This window comes from Pristiophorus japonicus, chromosome 14, assembly GCF_044704955.1.
Source record: "Pristiophorus japonicus isolate sPriJap1 chromosome 14, sPriJap1.hap1, whole genome shotgun sequence".
NCBI classification, from domain to species: Eukaryota; Metazoa; Chordata; class Chondrichthyes; family Pristiophoridae; genus Pristiophorus; species Pristiophorus japonicus.
In genome coordinates, this window is record NC_091990.1 from 35,763,289 (window position 1) to 35,782,190 (window position 18,902).

Here is an 18,902-nt window from a genome sequence, read left to right on the forward strand (position 1 = left end):
TATTAACGTGTTTTTTTTAACTTCCTTTCATTTTTCTCCTCTCCCCTCTAAAAAGAATCAACTCATGCTGGGGTACAATTTTACACATACCAATAGCCCTTCAATATTACCTAGCCTGAGTGACAATTCTTCATGTGTGAGCCGAAACAGTGAACACCAGCAGATTGTTTAACCAGGGAGGGGGAGGTGGAGAAGGTAGCAATATTCTTCCATTTCTCCTCTCCTGAAGGTGTTGATTCATTTACTGTCAAGACTCATACATAAGTAATGGTCATTTGGGCAAGGTACCAGATGTCAGCCAGTGCCTTTTGGAAGAACACTTCATCAAGGGGTTAACATCGTCGAGAGGAAAGGAGGGGAAGAAATAGAAAAAAATCTTTTGTAGAGACAAGCATTGCACCGATTTGGCTAATTTACCCATGGCATGTGAAGAATACCTTTTTCATTTCAATGTTTTGACTAATTTCTCCTCCTCCTCCTCCTACTGGGCTATGGCTCCATAAGCATCATTTACTTTCTGACACCTTGACCAAGTGGGTCATGTTTCATGTGTGAGACTGAACAGCGACTATCAACTTTACACAGCTCGTTTACTAACTGAGCCATCATCGGAGCTACAAGTACACATTTCTTAATGAAAGACACCTAAAACGGAGTAAGGTAATCCACAATAACCTCTTATCTTTAAAGGCTCCACCTTTTTTTTATTAATCTGCGGATGTTGACAGCAGTGTAATACTGCTGGATGGAAGAAACTTAAAGAAATAAAATTAACTTTTTTTTGAGAGGCCAGAAAGCACACCAAGGAATCAAATTTGTCAGAGGATGAGGAGGAGGACTGCACCAGGCTCCTATAGAAAATAAATCTTGTACCTGCCACACTTGTAATCCCCAATCAGGTTTTCAACTTTTTTCTTCCAATACAAGTTCTTATCCCATTGCACTTTCAGTCTAATTACTTGCTAATGAGTCATCAGTTTTTGACGAAGTTGTTGGTCAGCATTTTCTAATTTTCTAGGTCGGGATTTATACCCTTAAATTTCTCATTCATTAACAAAACAGTAAGAATAATTTCTGAGGATACAGGATGTATTTTTCTTCCTTTGGAAAGGTGGCGCTAAGCATTGTGCACGAGGGCAAATGCAAAATACGTTATGCACCAGGAACCTTCTTGCGCATCTTCTGGGCGCCTCTTGATTCGGGCCCTGAGGTGATTTGAGCTGTCGCCGCTTTGTCTCCTCCACCAACATGGCGGTAAGCGAAAGGGGCGGGATGGCGGGGGGGAGATTGAGGAATAACCAAAACTATATTGCTTTATAATTCACGGAGGACGCCGGTTTGAGGTTTGCTCACACTGACTTTTATTATAAGCTGGAATGGAAAGCCGCTCACTGCGGGAGGCCAAGTTAGGCCACAGATAACATTTGCTCTGTTGCTAGGTTCAACGCCGGTTACCGATGTGTGTTTTCCTAAATAACTTGTCTGTTCCAAGCTCTCTGCTTTTTAAATTCGGAGTGACAGTTTATTTTAATGAAAAAGTGCTTCCTTATTGACTTGTGTTTTTTTTGCTTTTTGGAAATCCAACGTTAGTATATGTGATATTTTATTACGTTAAAGGCGCTATATAAATGCAAGTTGTTGTTGACTGGATAAGAAGCTGGTTTAAAAAATAGGAAACGCAGCACTTTTTTAGTTTGATGTCAGGCTGATACAGATGTTGGGTGCAGCAACGCAAGTTTCATGCTTGGATCACTTTTTAATCTACAGGCAAACGACTTGGCTGTTAGAAACAGATGTATGTTTACAGAGGATAGGAGAATGTACTCTGGGTGGGGGACTTCAATGTCCATCCAAGAGTGGCTTGGTAGCACCACTACTGACTGAGTTGATCAAGTCCTGAAGGACATAGCTACCACACTGGGCCTGCGGCAGGTGGCGAGAGAACCAACATGAGGGGAAAAACCTCCTTGAACTCGTCCTCACTAATCTACCTGTCGCAGATGCCTCTGTCCATGACAGTATTGGTAGGGTTAACCATGGCACAGTCCTTGTGGAGACAAAGTCCCGACTTCACACTGAGAACATCCTCCATCATGTTATGTGGCACTACCACTGTTTTAAATGGGATAGATTCAGAACCCATCTAGCAGCTCAAAACTGGGCTGTCCATGAGGTGCTGTGGGCCATTATCAGCAGCAGAATTGGGCATCCATGAGGTGCTGTAGGCCAAGGATAGAATAAAAGGAAAAGGAGGTGGTGTAGCATTGCTGGTTAAAGAGGAGATTAATGTTATAGTTAGGAAGGACATTAGCTTGGATGATGTGGGTAGAGCTGCAGAACACCAAAGGGCAAAAAACGTTAGTGGGAGTTGTGTACAGACCTCCAAACAGTAGTAGTGATGTTGGGGAGGGCATCAAACAGGAAATTAGGGGTGCATGCAATAAAGGTGCAGCAGTTATCATGGGTGACTTTAATATGCATATAGATTGGGCTAACCAAACTGGAAGCAATACGGTGGAGGAGGATTTCCTGGAGTGCATAAGGGATGGTTTTCTAGACCAATATGTCGAGGAACCAACTAAGGGCGAGGCCATCTTAGCCTGGGTGTTGTGTAATGAGAGAGGATTAATTAGCAATCTCGTTGTGCGAGGCCCTGGGGAAGAGTGACCATAATATAGTGGAATTCTGCATTAGGATGGAGAATGAAACAGTTAATTCAGAGACCATGGTCCAGAACTTAAAGAAGGATAACTTTGAAGGTATGAGGCGTGAATTGGCTGGGATAGATTGGCGAATGATACTTAAGGGGTTGACAGTGGATAGGTAATGGCAGACATTTAGAGACCACATGGATGAACTACAACAATTGTACATCCCTGTCTGGCGTAAAAATAAAAAAGGGAAGGTGGCTCAATCGTGGCTATCAAGGGAAATCGGGGATAGTATTAAAGCCAAGGAAGTGGCATACAAATTGGCCAGAAATAGCAGCGAACCCGGGGACTGGGAGAAATTTAGAACTCAGCAGAGGAGGACAAAGGGTTTGATTAGGGCAGGGAAAATAGAGTACGAGAGGAAGCTTGCAGTGAACATTAAAATGGACTGAAAAAGCTTCTATAGATATGTAAAGAGAAAAAGGTTAGTAAAGACAAACGTAGGTCCCCTGCAGTCAGGATCAGGGGAAGTCATAACGGGGAACAAAGAAATGGCAGACCAATTGAATAAGTACTTTGGTTCGGTATTCACTAAGGAGGACACAAACAACCTTCCGGATATAAAAGGGGTCAGAGGGTCTAGTAAGAAAGAGGAACTGAGGGAAATCCTTATTAGTACGGAAATTGTGTTGGGGAAATTGATGGGATTGAAGGCCAATAAATCCCCAAGGCCTGATGGTCTGCATCCCAGAGTACTTAAGGAGGTGGCCTTGGAAATAGCGGATGCATTGACAGTCATTTTCCAACATTCCATAGACTCTGGATCAGTTCCTATGGAGTGGAGGGTAGCCAATGTAACCCCACTTTTTTTTAAAAAAAGGAGGGAGAGAGAAAACAGGGAATTATCGACTGGTCAGCCTGACATCGGTAATGGGTAAAATGATGGAATCAATTATTAAGGATGTCATAGCAGCGCATTTGGAAAGAGGTGACATGATAGGTCCAAGTCAGCATGGATTTGTGAAAGGGAAATCATGCTTGATAAATCTTCTGGAATTTTTTGAGGATGTTTCCAGTGAGAACCAGTTGATGTGTATTTGGAATTTCAGAAGGCTTTCGACAGGGTCCCACACAAGAGATTAATGTGCAAAGTTAAAGCACATGGGATTGGGGGTAGTGTGCTGACGTGGATTGAGAACTGGTTGGCAGACAGGAAGCAAAGAGTAGGATTAAATGGGTACTTTTCAGAATGGCAGGCAGTGACTAGTGGGGTACCGCAAGGTTCTGTGCTGGGGCCCCAGCTGCTTCCATTGTACATTAATGATTTAGACGAGGGGATTAAATGTAGTATCTCCAAATTTGCGGATGACATTAAGTTGGGTGGCAGTGTGAGCTGCGAGGAGGAAGCTATGAGGCTGCAGAGTGACTTGGATAGGTTAGGTGAGTGGGCAAATGCATGGCAGATGAAGTATAATGTGGATAAATGTGAAGTTATCCACTTTTTGGTGGTAAAAACAGAGAGACAGACTATTATCTGAATGGTGACAGATTAGGAAAAGGGAAGGTGCAACGAGACCTGTGTGTCATGGTACATCACTCATTGAAGGTTGGCATGCAGGTACAGCAGGTGGTTAAGAAAGCAAATGGCATGTTGGTCTCATAGCGAGGGGATTTGAGTGCAGGGGCAGGGAGGTGTTACTACAGTTGTACAGGGCCTTGGTGAGGCCACACCTGGAGTATTGTGTACAGTTTTGGTCTCCTAGCTTGAGGAAGGATATTCTTGCTATTGAGGGAGTGCAGCGAAAGTTCACCAGACTGATTCCCGGGATGGCGGGACTGACATATCAAGAAAGACTGGATTAACTGGGCTTGTATTCACTGGAGTTCAGAAGAATGAGAGGGGATCTCATAGAAATGTTTAAAATTCTGACGGGTTTAGACAGGTTAGATGCAGGAAGAATGTTCCCAATGTTGGGGAAGTCCAGAACCAGGGGTCACAGTCGAAGGATAAGGGGTAAGCCATTTAGGACCGAGATGAGGAAAAACGTCTTCACCAGAGAGTGGTGAACCTGTGGAATTCTCTACCGCAGAAAGTTGTTGAGGCCAATTCACTAAATATATTCAAAAAGGAGTTAGATATCCTTACTACTAGGGGAATCAAGGGGTATGGTGAGAAAGCAAGAATTGGGTACTGAAGTTGCATGTTCAGCCATGAACTCATTGAATGGCGGTGCAAGCTCGAAGGGCCGAATGGCCTACTCCTGCACCTATTTTCTATGTTTCTATTAGCAACAGCAGAATTGTATTCCACCACAATCTGTAAACTCATGGCCCGGTATATCCCTCATTCTACCATTGCCATCAAGCTAGAGGACCAACCCTGGTTCAATGAGGAGTGTAGAATAGCATGTAAGAAGCAGCACTAGGTGTACCTAAAAATGAAGTGCAACACAGGACTATCTGCATGCTATAGACAGAGCTAAGCAATCCCACAACCAACAGATCAAATCAAAGCTCTGCAGTCCTGCAACATCCAGTCGTGAATGGTGGTGGAAAGTTAAACAACTAACAGGAAGAGGAGGCTCTATGAACATCCCCATTCTCAATGATGGTGGAGCCCAGCATGCAAATGCAAAACCCAGAAATGTCGAGTGGATGATCCATTTCTGCCTCCTCCTGAGGTCCCTACCATCACAGAAGGCAGTGTTCAGCCAATTCAAATCACTAATGTGATATCAAGAAACCGCTGAGAGCACTGAATACAGTAAAGGCTATGGGCCCTGACAGTATCACACTGTTCATCATGCTGTCGTGTTGAAGGTTTGTGCTCCAGAAATAGCCGTGCTTCTAGCCAAGTTGCTCCAGTACAGCTACGATACTGGCATCTACCCGACAACGTTGAAAACTGCCCAGGTATGTCTTGTCCACAAAAAGCAGGACAACTCCAATCCAGCCAATTAACGCCCCATCAGTGTACTCGCAATCATCAGCAAAGTGATGGAAGGTGTCGTTGAAGGTGCTATCAAGTGGCACTTCTCGCCAATAACCTGCTCAGCGATGCTCAGTTTGGGTTCTGCCAGGTTCCTGATCTTTTGTCCATATTTGGCCTTGGTCCAAACATGGACAAAAGAGATGAATTCCAGAAGTGAGGTGAGAGTGTCTGCCCTTGACATCAAGGCAGCATTTGACCGAATGTGGCATCAAGGAGCTCTAGTAAAATTGAAATCAATGAAAATCAGGCGGGGGGGGGGTGGGTGGGGGACTTCTCCACTGGCTGTAGTCATACCTAGCACAAAGGAAGATTGTTGTGGTTGCTGGAGGCCAATCATCTTAGCCCCAGGACATTGCTGCAGGAGTTCTTCAGGGCAATGCCCTCGACCCAACCATCTTCAGCTGCTTCATCAATGACCTTCCCTCTATCATAAGGTCAGAAGTGGAGTTGTTTGCAGATGATTGCACAGTGTTCAGTTCAATTCACAACTCCTCAGGTAATGAAGCAGTCCATGCTCGCATGCAGCAAGACCTGGGCAATATTCAGGCTTGGGCTGATAAGTGGCAAGTAACATTCATGCCACACAAGTGCCAGGCAATGACTATCTCCAACTAGAAATTTAACTGGACCAGCCACACACATACTGTGGCTAAAAGAGCAGGTCAGAGGCTGGGTATTCTGCAGCGAGTGTCACACCTCCTGACTCCCCAAAGCTTTTCCAACATCTACAAGGCACAAGCCAGGAGTGTGATGGAATACTCTCCATTTGCCTGGATGAATGCAACTCCAACAACACTCAAGATGCTCGACACCACCTAGGATAAAGCTTGATTGGCTCCCCATCCACCACCTTAGACATTCACTCCCTTCACCACTGGCGCACCGTGACTGCAGTGTGCACCATCTACAAGATGCATTGCAGCAACTCGCCAAGGCTTCTTTGACAGCATCTCCCAAACCGTGACCTCTACCACCTAGAAGGACAAGGGCAGCAATTGCATGGGAACACCATCACCTCTAATTTCCCCTCCAAGCCACATACCATCCTGACTTGGAAATATATCACTGTTCCTTCATCGTCGCTGGGTCAAAATCCTGGAACTCCTCCCGAACAGCATTGTGGGAATATCTTCACCACTGGGACTACAGCGGTTCAATAAGGCAGCTCACCAGCACCTTCTCGAGGGTAATTCAGGATGGGCAATAAACGCTGGCCTTGCCAGCAACGCCCACATCCCAAGAGCAAATATAAAAAAAAAACGAGTAATCAAGCCAGTGGCTGCTGTTCACGATTGGATAAAGATTAGAAGCTCGAGCTTTATGGTTTAGAAAGAAGGATGTATGTGAGGTGGGGGTTCGGAAGAAATCTAATTTAAATGTAGGAGTTATTCCCCCCAGGTTATTCGTTCAAAGTAAGTCAAGTTGGAAGGACCTGAGGACATAAATTTAAATTAAAGGTCAATTTATAATGGGCATTCGAATTTCTTTACTCAAATGGTGATGTGTTTACTGGCAAAGATATTAAGCACATTCAAGGTGTGTTTGAAATGCAGTTGGATGGTAAGCTGGTGGGATTGAGTTTTGAGGTGTCTGCTGTATCTAATCCATGTCTCTGAGCCATATTGGAGGGTGGATATCACCATTGCTCTATAGATCATGAGCTTGGTGCTGGGTTTGAGATCCTGGTCTTCAAACACTCTATTCCTCAGGCGACCAAAGGCTGCGCTGGCACACTGAAGGCGGTGTTGGACCTCGTTGTCGATTGTTGACAGTAGGCTCCCGAGGTATGGAAAATGGCCTACGTTGTCCAAGGCCTCGTTGTGGATTTTGATAACCGGGGGGCAGTGTTGCGTGACAGGGGCAGGTTAGAAGAGGACCTTTGTCTTACAGATGTTTAGTGTAAGGCCCATGCTTCGTACGCCTCGGTGAAGGTGTTGATGATGGCTTGGAGTTCGACCTCTGAGTGTGCGCAGACATAAGCATCGTCTGGTACTGTAATTCGATGACTGAGGATGGGACGACCTTGGATCTGGCCTGGAGGTGGCGGAGGTTGAACAGATTCCCATTTGTCCTGTAATTTAGCTCAAAATATTGGAGAAGTACCACCAGCGCTGCCTCCACAAGATCCTGCAAATCCACTGGGAGGATAGACGCAGTGTCCTCACTCAGGCCAACATCCCCAGCATCGAAGTACTGACCACACTCGACCAGCTCCGCTGGACGGGCCACATCGTCCGCATGCCTGACATGAGACTCCCAAAACAAGTGCTCTACTCCGAGCTCCGACACGGCAAGCGAGTCCCAGGTGGCCAGAGGAAATGCTTCAAGAACACCCTCAAAGCCTCCTTGAAAAAATGTAACATCCCCACCGACACCTGGTAACCCTGGCCCAAGACCGCCCAAAGTGGAGGAAAAACATCTGGCAAGGCGCTGAACACCTTGAGTCTCTTCGCCGAGAGCAAGCTGAAGCCAAGCGTCGACAGTGGAAGGAGTGCGTGGCAACCCAGGCCCCCCCACCCACCTGTTCCTTCAACCACCGTCTGCCCTACCTGTGATAGAGACTGTAGGTCCCGCATTGGACTCTTCAGTCACCTGAGAACTCATTTTTGGTGTGGAAGCAAGTCATCCTCGACTCCGAAGGACTGCCTACTATGAGGTTGAATGCCACAAGTATCTGCTTTGATGGGCTGAATGGATGCCTCTTGTTCATGAGGGCTTGGATTACTGTTTCCATTTTAGTGCTGCTGCAGTGAAACCCTGGTTCAGTTTGAGAACTAAAATCCTGTTGTTATAGGATTTGGAAGTTGTCTTTATACAGCAGTGATCTGTAACTCGTATAAGTTCCAGTTTCTATAAAAGCTTGAATTCAGTTTATTTCTAAAATTTTTTGGTGAGCTGAGAATTTAATATTGAAGACAATTCACAAACTTGAGACTATACAGTTTGAGTTGTCAAAAATCACCATCAGTGAAAGGGACTTTTATCTAGTTTGGTTGGCCATAAACTTGTAAAATAATTACTGTGGGAGAAGTGTGATGTGTGATGATTGTAGATTTTAAAAATCTGATGCACACAGTGGTGTAAAGACGTATAATCCTATTTACTTTTACAATCAGCTTTTTAAGACTGGTACTTCAGTTGGTTGTACTGATGACCTATCACCGAAAAAGGTATGCAATAAAATTGGAATCTGAGTGCAGGACTGACAGCATGGCTACTAAAGTTCTGCATCCAGGCTGATTCTTTGGTCTTGGCAGAATGCAAAGTTGTGGAACTGGTAAATTACTTTTGTAGTGCTGCTGTTAGATTTATTTAGCATTCTGGTACCAGAACACAACAGGAAAAAGCCACATTTTTGCTCTCTCCATCAGTGACTTCCCTGTAATAATCAGTTCGTCACTCTAGTGTTGAACAGCTTGGTGCTATCCTCAAACAACTCCAGTTTGAGAGAGGATGTCATTTATAATTGTATTCTAAGGTTAAAGTATTGGAAATTTCATAAATTATTGTAATGTTTGCTGAGCTCGTGGTGATAGCACAATTGTAACTCTCTTTGTGGGATGAGTATGGGAAGAAAATTGCCTTGCAGGTGATTTTTTTTTGTGGAGGGGTGAGGGTGGAGAGAAAGGGCTGTCATCTATGCTGCAGTGGCCAGCTCTAAACCTTGTAATGTCAGCAAAATATATATTGGTTTCTAAGGTGATCCCTTATTTTAGGACCAGAGTGAGAAGAAAGAAAACCCTATGCGTGAGCTCCGCATCAGAAAGCTCTGTATGAATATCTGCGTTGGTGAAAGCGGTGATCGACTTACTCGAGCTGCCAAAGTGCTCGAGCAGCTCACTGGCCAAACCCCTGTCTTCTCCAAAGGTGAGTTTGTATCCACTGGTTGAGCTTTATAAAACTTGATTTTAAAATGCATTTGAATTTGGAGCATTGACAAATAACATTGGTCCTCCATCAGCTCGCTACACTGTGAGATCTTTTGGTATCAGGAGAAATGAGAAGATTGCTGTTCACTGCACAGTCCGTGGTGCCAAAGCTGAGGAGATCCTGGAAAAAGGCCTCAAAGTAAGTTGGACTGCTTTATTTCATAATGGTTTGCATAAGTAATAAGTTTCCCTTTTGTAAAGGTGAACTTTTTATTTTTAAGAGGTGCTTTTCTCCCTTTACACTTTTTGGCTCCATTTTATAGGCATGTTGTAGCAACTGGGCAAAAGGGAAGTTGCTCCAATGCTTGGACCTGTGCTGCAATCAAACCAACTGCTGGGTTGTACATGAATGACCGAGGCATAACTGTCCCTTCATGAAGCCTACTTTCTTCCTCATGGGTAGCTCAGCGTCTGGTGGGTGTGAATGTGAATTCATGTCCTACCACTCTAGTGCTGAGTGTTAATACTACTGTAATTTCACTGTCTAGTCTTTTTGGAAAGTATAGCAAAAATCATCTGTGGCGGGAAATGTATAATTCCTATAGTTTTTTTTTTCCATACACTTTTGTGTGCAATTACAGTTGAGACACCCCTGTTGTACACAGTTGCAGGTGCATATATTGATTTCGTTAATGAATATCTGGAACCGTTATGATTTTTGTAATTGTATACATTAACTATGACATCACTCACTTTAAATTATGCACGTATCACTTTCAGCCTTGTCTTGAGTTATAGTAGTTCATTCACAATTATGAACTGTTCATAACTTGAGCATTGCGTGGAAGAGTGGGTCACAATGGGGCAGAATTTGCAGTCGATATGACAGCGTAGTCTCTGAGTACGCCAACATACCGCCGTTGAAATTAACTACAAGTCTGGGATTTCCGCGGCACTAAATCCCGAACGTGCAATCTGTCAAGTTCCGACTAGACAGGAGCCAGTTGCAAAGTGCAACATCCCCACTGACACCTGGGAGTCCCTGGCCATAGACCGCCCTAAGTGGAGGAAGTGCATTCGGGAGGACGCTGAGCTCCTTGAGTATCATCGCCGAGAGCATGCAGAAATCAAGCGCAGGCAGCGGAAGGAGCGTGCGGCAAACCAGGCTCCCCGCCCACCCTTTCCCTCAACGACTATCTGACCCACCTGTGAAAGAGACTGTGGTTCTCATATTGGAATGTACAGCCACCTCAGAACTCGTGCTGAGAGTGGAAGCAAGTCTTCCTCGATTCCGAGGGACTGCCTATGATGATGATGATGATGATGATGATGATGATGATGATGATGATGCACATCGTAAGTGGAGGGTGATATGCAATATTAGGTGAAGCATCAAAACAGCAGATTGCAATATGGTTTTCAGTGTGCAATGAATGGACTTAAAACTTATCAAACTTAAAAGCAGTTAAGATAAAAGTAAGATTAAATATAAATAATTGTCCTTCAGGGAATAGCAAGTGCCAATTGTACTATTTCAAAAGACTGGTTCTAATAAATCTTCTGGTAAATGAACTTGGTATACTTGGAATGGTTTAGAGATTTAGAGCACTTTCATTTTTGTACATTGTCCGTAAAAAGTTCATGGCTAAATGCAACATTGCTTAAACGGAATGACACGTTCCAAAGCTGTAAGTGCGTGTCGTTATTTAGAGATTAAAAAATTTCTTGCATTGCCTAAATTTTGGAAGTCAACCCACACTTCCACATGAAATTCTGCACTGACTGCCTAACATGCTAGAGTGCAGCAGAACAGGAGGATGGCAGGAAAGTCTTCTCAAATCCATGCCCTACAAATGAATGGGCATCGGAGATTTCTGTTTCCTGATTGGCTAGTGAAAGGAGCATCACCATCGAAGGGGGCCTCGCACCAGGTAAGTGTGGATTTTGTTCGGAGTTCGGCGGCGTACACTGTAGCTACGCCGCCTACCGCAATAATCTGATGCACAAGCTGACATGCATGGAATTAACACCAGGTACCTTTTTTGTCTTCCTTGTGATGCACTTTGTCTCATTCTGACTATTGCTGTTGACCGTTTCTCAGCGGTCAATTAGTTTATTAAAGCTCAATTAGAATTGTATGCACAAAAACACAATTTTTAATTGTGTACAAAGTGCTTAAATCACCTTAGTTAATGTAAACAGTGGAATATTTGTCTAAAATAATCATCTTTAGAGCTGATTTTGGGGCAGAGATTAACATAAAATATTTGATATGAGGTCATTTGCATACAAATTCTATGTGCAAAATGTGGGCTTTATTTTCTGCTACTTCAAAATATCTCTGCTGTTTACTTTTGAACCTTTTTAGATTGACTTTCTAATTGGAGGAAGTATGCATTTTTAACTCCTACATTTTTGACAATTCATGGCTAGAAATCTGCTTTTAATGTGCCCATTTTAAAGGTTTTTTTGTTCCTTAATTCTTAAATCCAATAACACCTGACCTCTGGGGAAAAGTTCTGACCTTGGGTTGGGGTTGGCGGAAGTGATTTGAGTTGAAGTTTTGAGCAGCACTTGAAAGGAGAAAAATAAGGTTACTTGTCAAAGTAGGCAGCTTTTATTACAGCTTCAGGAGGAATGTAAATAGATGTTGGTTTCTTAGAAATTACATTTTTCTGATTATTGATTATCTGATTATTGACTATCAACCCCCCAAGATGACTGTGCTCCTCTAATTCTGCCCTCTTGAGCATCCCTGATTATAATCGCTCAACCATTGGTGGGCATGTCTTCTGTTGTCTAGGCCCTAAGCTCTGGAACTCCCTGCTTAAACCTCTCTGCCTCTCTACCTCTCTTTCCTCCTACAAGAAGCTCCTTAAAATCTACCTCTTTGACCAAGCTTTTGGTCACCTGCGTTAATTTCTACTTCTGTGGCTCGGTGTCAAATTTTTTATCTCATAATACTCCTGTGAAGTGCCTTGGGACATTTCACTATGTTAAAGATGCTATATAAACACAAGTTGTTGTTGTGAAAGTGAGGAAGTGGATAAAACGCTTTTTTAGTATTTTTGTTTTTTTCCTTTCATCCACAGGTTCGTGAATATGAATTGAGGAAAAACAACTTCTCTGACACTGGCAACTTTGGTTTTGGTATTCAGGAGCACATTGATTTGGGTATCAAGTACGACCCAAGCATTGGTATCTATGGTTTGGACTTCTATGTGGTACGTGCCATCTGTTATATGCCTGCCTTTTAGGATTAAAATAGTTGGGAGAATATGCATTTAGATATGCTGCTCAAAACCATGTTTCCCTTTGTGAGAGATTCTTCCTGGCCCCAGCTGTTTTCAGCGTGCATCGACCCCAGACCAAGAACTTCTGCTCTCGGGTCACTGTCAGTGCTGCTGTCAATAAAGTAAGTTGACTAAAAAATACAAAAATCAACAAGAAAGAAATCGGGAACAATTTTAAAATATATTTCCAGTAGCTGCCATTCTGCACTGGTGTGATAGTTGAGATATTCAGTTAATCCATGCTTTAAAAAAAAAAGACAGACTTACATTTATATAGTGCCTTTCACGACCGCCAGACGTCCATGATCTATTATGCTAATTAATTAACTAGGTGTTCTGGTGTCCCAGTTCTAGGTTAATTTAACAAACACCATATAGTGAAGAAGCTGTAATCACTTCAATTCATTCTGACCCTATAATTTTATAGTTCTTGGTCACTGGTGTTCATACTCTAATTTGGGGAATTACAAATTAGAGGCTCCATGTGTGATCTCTGAAATGGAATAATATACTGGCCATTGTACTTGGGTAGTAATTAGTGTATTGTCAATTCTTTGAGATTATAGCACTGCTGAAGCTTCAAAACCAGTCCCATCACACCATATTTTTTTCCTGCTGATTTGAATGTGTTGCCTCATGAGCACTGGCCAGCTTCTGGTATATTGCCCGCGAGCCATTCTTCATATTTCACTCCGGTCTGCTTGTTGGCGGGCTATTTGATCGTTACATGGCAGCTGATCCACTTCATATTCTAACTAAATATCCACAAATGTACACTTTGCAGGGGTAGTCCCCAGATAGTGATAGGAAGCAAGTGCATTTTTTTTAAACAATTTCCCCTAACCCGTGCCCCTTCCCTAGTTTAAGGGGTATAGTATGCTCCCCATTACTGCCTTCAGCTAACTCAACACAGACAAAGGATCAATCCTAGACCAGCTCCCCGATGGCCTAGGATTCCTGATGCTAATTGTTGTAACTCCAGTTGGAAAGAGTTCAGATGTCTTATGAGAATAGGATGAGCTTGATTGTGATGCCTCTGATGATTACCACTTGCTATCTTTAGTCACACAAGAAGAATGGCTACTTGGACATGGTATCAGAGAGCGATTGGCTTCTGTGGAACTGCACCCGAGCAAGGAGTGCATGCCTTCAGGGGAGGGGAGAAAATTGGTGAGAAAAGGGAAAAAATGTGATGGGTAGGTAATACCTATACATACGTAATGCACGGTAAGAGATTCTCTTGTATTAATGGTGCTTCCTTTTATCTAACCAATAGATAGTAACATTTGATGGCAGAATGGAAGATACTGTTACTCAAATATATTCAAACTGATTGGAGTTGCATTGTGTTGTGCCATTGGGTGGTATGATGTTGGTTGCACACACTCACAACTTTCAAATAGATTGGGCCATGATTTGCTGTAGCAGGGCATCTAATGGTGTCTGCCATTAGTTAGACTTGCCCATGCACGTTTAAGATTTTAAAATTTTTGGCTAGCACGTTGCTGGAGGCGCAAGCTGATAATGGCGCAGCGAGGGAAACCGGGAATCTGGGGCCTGAATGAACAGGGCAAGCAACTGCATCTATCCTTAACCAGAGTGGAGGATTGTGAAATAAACACCACAAGGATTGAGAGGGAAGTGTAAATTAGAGTGAGTGAATTTAATGTCAAATCAGGGAAAGAAAGATTGGATTAATAGTGAAAAAAGAAACAGGAAAAGTTTATTTTAAATTATAAATTTGATTTTTTTTTTAAATCTTCCAACAACAATTAATACCTGAAGGAATGGGACTCCACGCTTGTTAATTTTCAGTGCCAGAGAGGTTGACTGGCAGTAGCTAACACTTATTACATCGTTCAAAGGATACTGAGACTTGGCTTAACTTGCCGTGGCGTGTTTAGTTTTTATCTGCCGCGCAAATACAGCAACTTTACACCATTCAATGCATGTCAGTGGCGAGCCAGGCAGCGAGATGCTGTTTTCGTGAAGGTAACAGCGGAGTGGTGCAACTCCGACAGCAACTTTTAGATATTCGCGTTTAACTTTGCAAGTGCCCCTCCACTGAAGTTGGTGCATCATTCGCATAAATATCAGCGAGAGCCATCAGCCTCACCCTTATTTTGATGGCAAATTCTAGCCCATTATTTATCAGCAGTGTTGGGAGATGTCTGTCTGCAGATTGTCTTGGGCACTTAAAGGGGGTCGTGTACGTCATGGATCAGAGGTTGGGGGAGAAAATAATGCTGTTGAAAGTTTTTTTAAAAATTTGGTCTGGAGTATTAGATTTTAAAACCATAATTTCCTGATGACTTGGTTGTGGCGCAGCACTATAGAGTGTAAGGTTCATGATGATAAGCACACCTTATAAACTATGGAATTCAGCTTCCTACTCTCAAACTGGATCATTTTGGTCTTTAATAGGTGAATGCTTTAATTGCTTCTTATGGACAGGACTGGAGAACATCACTTTTTTAACCTTTGGAAAGTAGGTGAGACCTTCCTTCGTGGGAGAAGAAGAAGGGATTAAACCTGATTGCATGAGGGTTCCTGACATAATGCTCTCGTATCACTGGATTCATTAAATGCTCTTCAGACTTGATAAATACATTAAACCTGTTCTTAACTGTGTAGCAGTTTCTTTTGTCTATTTTCTCTTCTGCAGTTCAGTTCCACAGGCGGTGGGCTGTTTGATCAGTGGATCAGCTGACATCCATTTATATGCACTTCAGCATAAATATCTAGATGGTGACCAGGTGCAGGATCCTTTGCCCTGAGTGAGCTAGATCGGCTAAATTAGCACTGACCAGAGGTCGAACTTCAAACTTTCTTTCTCTGAAGCTGGGTAGTCTACTTCCAAGTAACATTCTTTCCTCTCCTAATGATGGAAGGCGGAATCAGCACTGAATATCAACTGGACACACCCAACATCATCATGTTGGGCAGATTGTGAATGGTAGTTCAGAGACATGTGAAGCAGCCTGAGAGCCACGATGATGGCAAAATGTGCTGCGTGGCCCCCAAGGTCATATTGAGTATTACTGAAAGAAAGTAGAAACACTTAAATGGCCACAGAGGAGGCCATTTGGTCCCACACATGTGCCAGTGCTAGCTCTTCAACTAGAGCTATCTACTGTAACCCCTTCCCGTTCTCTGTATTGTTTTATATATTTTTTTCAAATATTTACCCAGTTTTTAAAAATAAATTATAGTCTCTGTCTCAGTAACCACTAATGTAAGTCACTCCAAGTTCTGCTAACACTTGTGGTAGAAAACAGGTTCGTCAGACACAGGAGATAATCCTGTGTCTATACAGCTTAGTTACCTATTTACTAACCAGTGGAAACCATAATTTACAATTCATCCCCTAATTTCATAATTTTGAAAATAGCTATTAGATTGCCCTTAAACCATTGTGTTCTGACAATAACAAAAACATTGAGCTTTTCTTTATGACTGTAACCCCGTAATTTCTGGTATTCTAGTGAACTAATGTGCCTTTGCGATGGATCCATTCTGTAAATGGGGTTGTCTACTTGCTCTCTCGCCTTTTAAAGATCGATGTACCTGCACTGCTAAACCTCTGTTCTCGCCTCTTAATTGACCACTCTGCTAATCAGTCTGTGTTCCTGAAATCTTCTGCATTCATCCTCCCAGTTTGCCTTGCTCTTTATTTGCTATTTTTTTTTAAACATACACTACATTTTTATTCTAAATCCTCTTTATCCAGGGAACCCATAGCCATTGGCACATCCCCATTACTCCAAGTAGGAATGTAATTAATTAATCTAATGTTTATTGTCCTCTGTTGGGCTATTTCCTTTCCAGTCAATTTATCTGGGCAACACATTGGCTAATTTCCTTTTTTTGAATTTTAGGTTTATATTGAAAATAAAAATAGCACATGGGCACTATTTTCAGTTTTTTATCTTCAGGTTGCTTACTTGTTCTGCTTTGCTACCCAGACTCCGATCTGATACATATTTCTTCTCTCAGTCTTTAGGATGCTTAAAAGTCCCCTATTACTATTAAAAGTCTTTTAAAATTGGCAGCTGATGTCATCCTTGATTAAATTTCTCATTATTTGATGTGTAACGTACGCCCAGTATGGTAAATAATTTCAGACAGATTCTGTTTGAGCACCACCATCAACAAAAACTGTTTCTGGTGGTTGTAATTGTGTCCTTAATTAATAGGCCACACAATCTCACATTTTTCCCCTCTATCTTGAAAATGTTATCAATTGGAATATTTAGTTCCCTTTTTCTTTCTACTATTTTCAATTTCTCTCTCATGTTCCTTAAGCTGTATCTGTGTGTGTGTGTGTCTTCCCCACCCCGCCCCCCCCCACATTTTCCTTATGATCTTGAACCATTTTGTCGCTTCACAATATGCATCCTTAACATCATATATTCTCCTTGGTAGCTTAAATCTTCCCTCACTGCTCCATTTACCATCTGAAGACATTGTTCAGTTTAGGTAAAGCCCATCCTGTTTGTAGTTTCCTGCTGCCTCAGAATTCCTCCCAGTACCATAAAAATTTGAAACTGATGGCATTGCAGAAGAGGACTTTTCCTTTGCCCAACCCCTGCTTTTGTTGTGACTCTCTTTATTTCTCTCCTCATATTTTGTAGGTTCTGGGCAGACCAGGCTTCAGCATTGCTGACAAGAAGCGTAAACGTGGCCGCATTGGCGCCAAACACAGGATCAACAAGGAGGAGGCCATGCGCTGGTTTCAGCAGAAGGTACCTTTGCTTTCTTGATGTACCTTATTGATCTGGATGTCTGTACAAGTCTAGATGCAAACTGAAATTTGTTTCAAGACATTTCACTTTCTAATGCTGTGCATTTCTTTTCTTTTGCAGTACGATGGTATCATTCTGCCGGGAAAATAAACCTGTTTTGTAACTATCAATAATAAAGGAAAAATCTAATCCATAAGCTTTTCTGCTTTTAGTCTAGTGGTAATTATCTCATCTTTGTAACTTGAATTATGCAGAAAGGCAATAGTCAAATGTGCCACTGGTTTACACTATCTTCTGACCTGTACTGAATTGTCATTTAGTTCTAATGTGCTTCTACTACACAAAGTAGTTACATTCTCATATCCAGTGATGATGAGTTTACCACATACTCCCATTTGACATGTATTCCAACTGTCTGCAAACTCAAGAGCAGCATTGATGACCTGAATGGAACAAAACCTGATTGATGTGAATCACCCACTCATTGACACATATTGCTCAACAGCCCTAAAATCCTTCTATTCCTTTTTTATTCAATTTTTTTTACCTTGACTGCTTTCTCGTGAGAACCACAAAAGTATGGTTCAACGCTGTCAACCGCTCCCTCATCCAAATGCCCATTCTTCAGGTGTACGCCTAAACACTAGAGTAAATCTTCCAGATGGTGTGCATTCTTAACACCGTCTCGCCCACCAGGAGCAAGAAATCATGGGCTTTGCAAATGTGATTTCCTGATTGTGCTCTTAGTGGGGGAGGCTGTGCACCATGGATTCATAATTAGGAACATTGGGCCTAAGTTTCAACTGGATTGCTCCTATTTTTTGGAGCAACTAGTTTTTTTTTGGAGTATCCTAGGAATTGCAATACTCCACATTTAGTTTGCTCCAGTTTCAGTGAGTTAGTTTAGTTTTAGTTCAGTTTTTTTTCAAAAGGGGGTGTGTCCAGCCACTTACGCCTGTTTTGCAAGTTTAGACTGCGAAAAGTTACTCCAAATTAACTTAGAACGGAGTAAGTGTCCACTTTTGTACGCCACGAAAAACCTTGTGTAGAGTTAAGAAATCAGTGCAGCTAGCCAGAGATGGTGGGGGCTGGGGCGTGGGGGGGGGGGGGGAGGGGGGAGGGAGGGAGGGAAGGAAGGAAGGAAGGAAGAAAGAAAGAAAGAAAGAGAGAGCACTTAAACACCTTCACTTTTAAAAATAAAGAACCATCATCAATAGCAGTCTTTTAGGTGCAGGGCTGTAGCTCCGCCCCTCCGCTGTTGCTACTACGCTGTGCGGAGGCCTCGTGGAAGTCGAGAATAGCAAGGTAGGAAACAGGCGTACTTTTTATTCCAGGAAATCGGCAGATCTCTG

General features: G+C 42.7%; 1 protein-coding gene across 8 annotated transcripts; it reads left to right on the forward strand.

The window, feature by feature from the left end:
* Positions 1-1,149: 1,149 nt before the first annotated feature.
* On the forward strand, positions 1,150-17,746 carry rpl11 (ribosomal protein L11). 8 transcript variants are annotated; one of them, XM_070899138.1, is made up of 7 exons: positions 1,150-1,254; positions 9,360-9,510; positions 9,605-9,711; positions 12,605-12,736; positions 13,869-13,975; positions 17,440-17,550; positions 17,671-17,746. In XM_070899138.1, exons 1-7 carry the CDS (start codon positions 1,249-1,251, stop codon positions 17,711-17,713), a joined length of 657 nt encoding a protein of 218 aa, XP_070755239.1. In that variant the 5' UTR covers positions 1,150-1,248; the 3' UTR covers positions 17,714-17,746. The 8 variants fall into 8 exon arrangements, with proteins under 8 accessions (XP_070755239.1, XP_070755241.1, XP_070755243.1 ...); XM_070899139.1 differs by lacking the exon at positions 1,150-1,254 and adding an exon at positions 1,256-1,343; XM_070899140.1 differs by lacking the exon at positions 13,869-13,975.
* The last annotated feature ends 1,156 nt before the right edge of the window (positions 17,747-18,902 follow it).

Coding starts and splice junctions, on each gene's coding strand:
- rpl11 (XM_070899138.1), top strand. Junction 9,511..9,604: donor AACCCCTGTCTTCTCCAAAG/GTGAGTTTGTAT, acceptor GTCCTCCATCAG/CTCGCTACACTGTGAGATCT. Junction 13,976..17,439: donor CAGGGGAGGGGAGAAAATTG/GTGAGAAAAGGG, acceptor CATATTTTGTAG/GTTCTGGGCAGACCAGGCTT.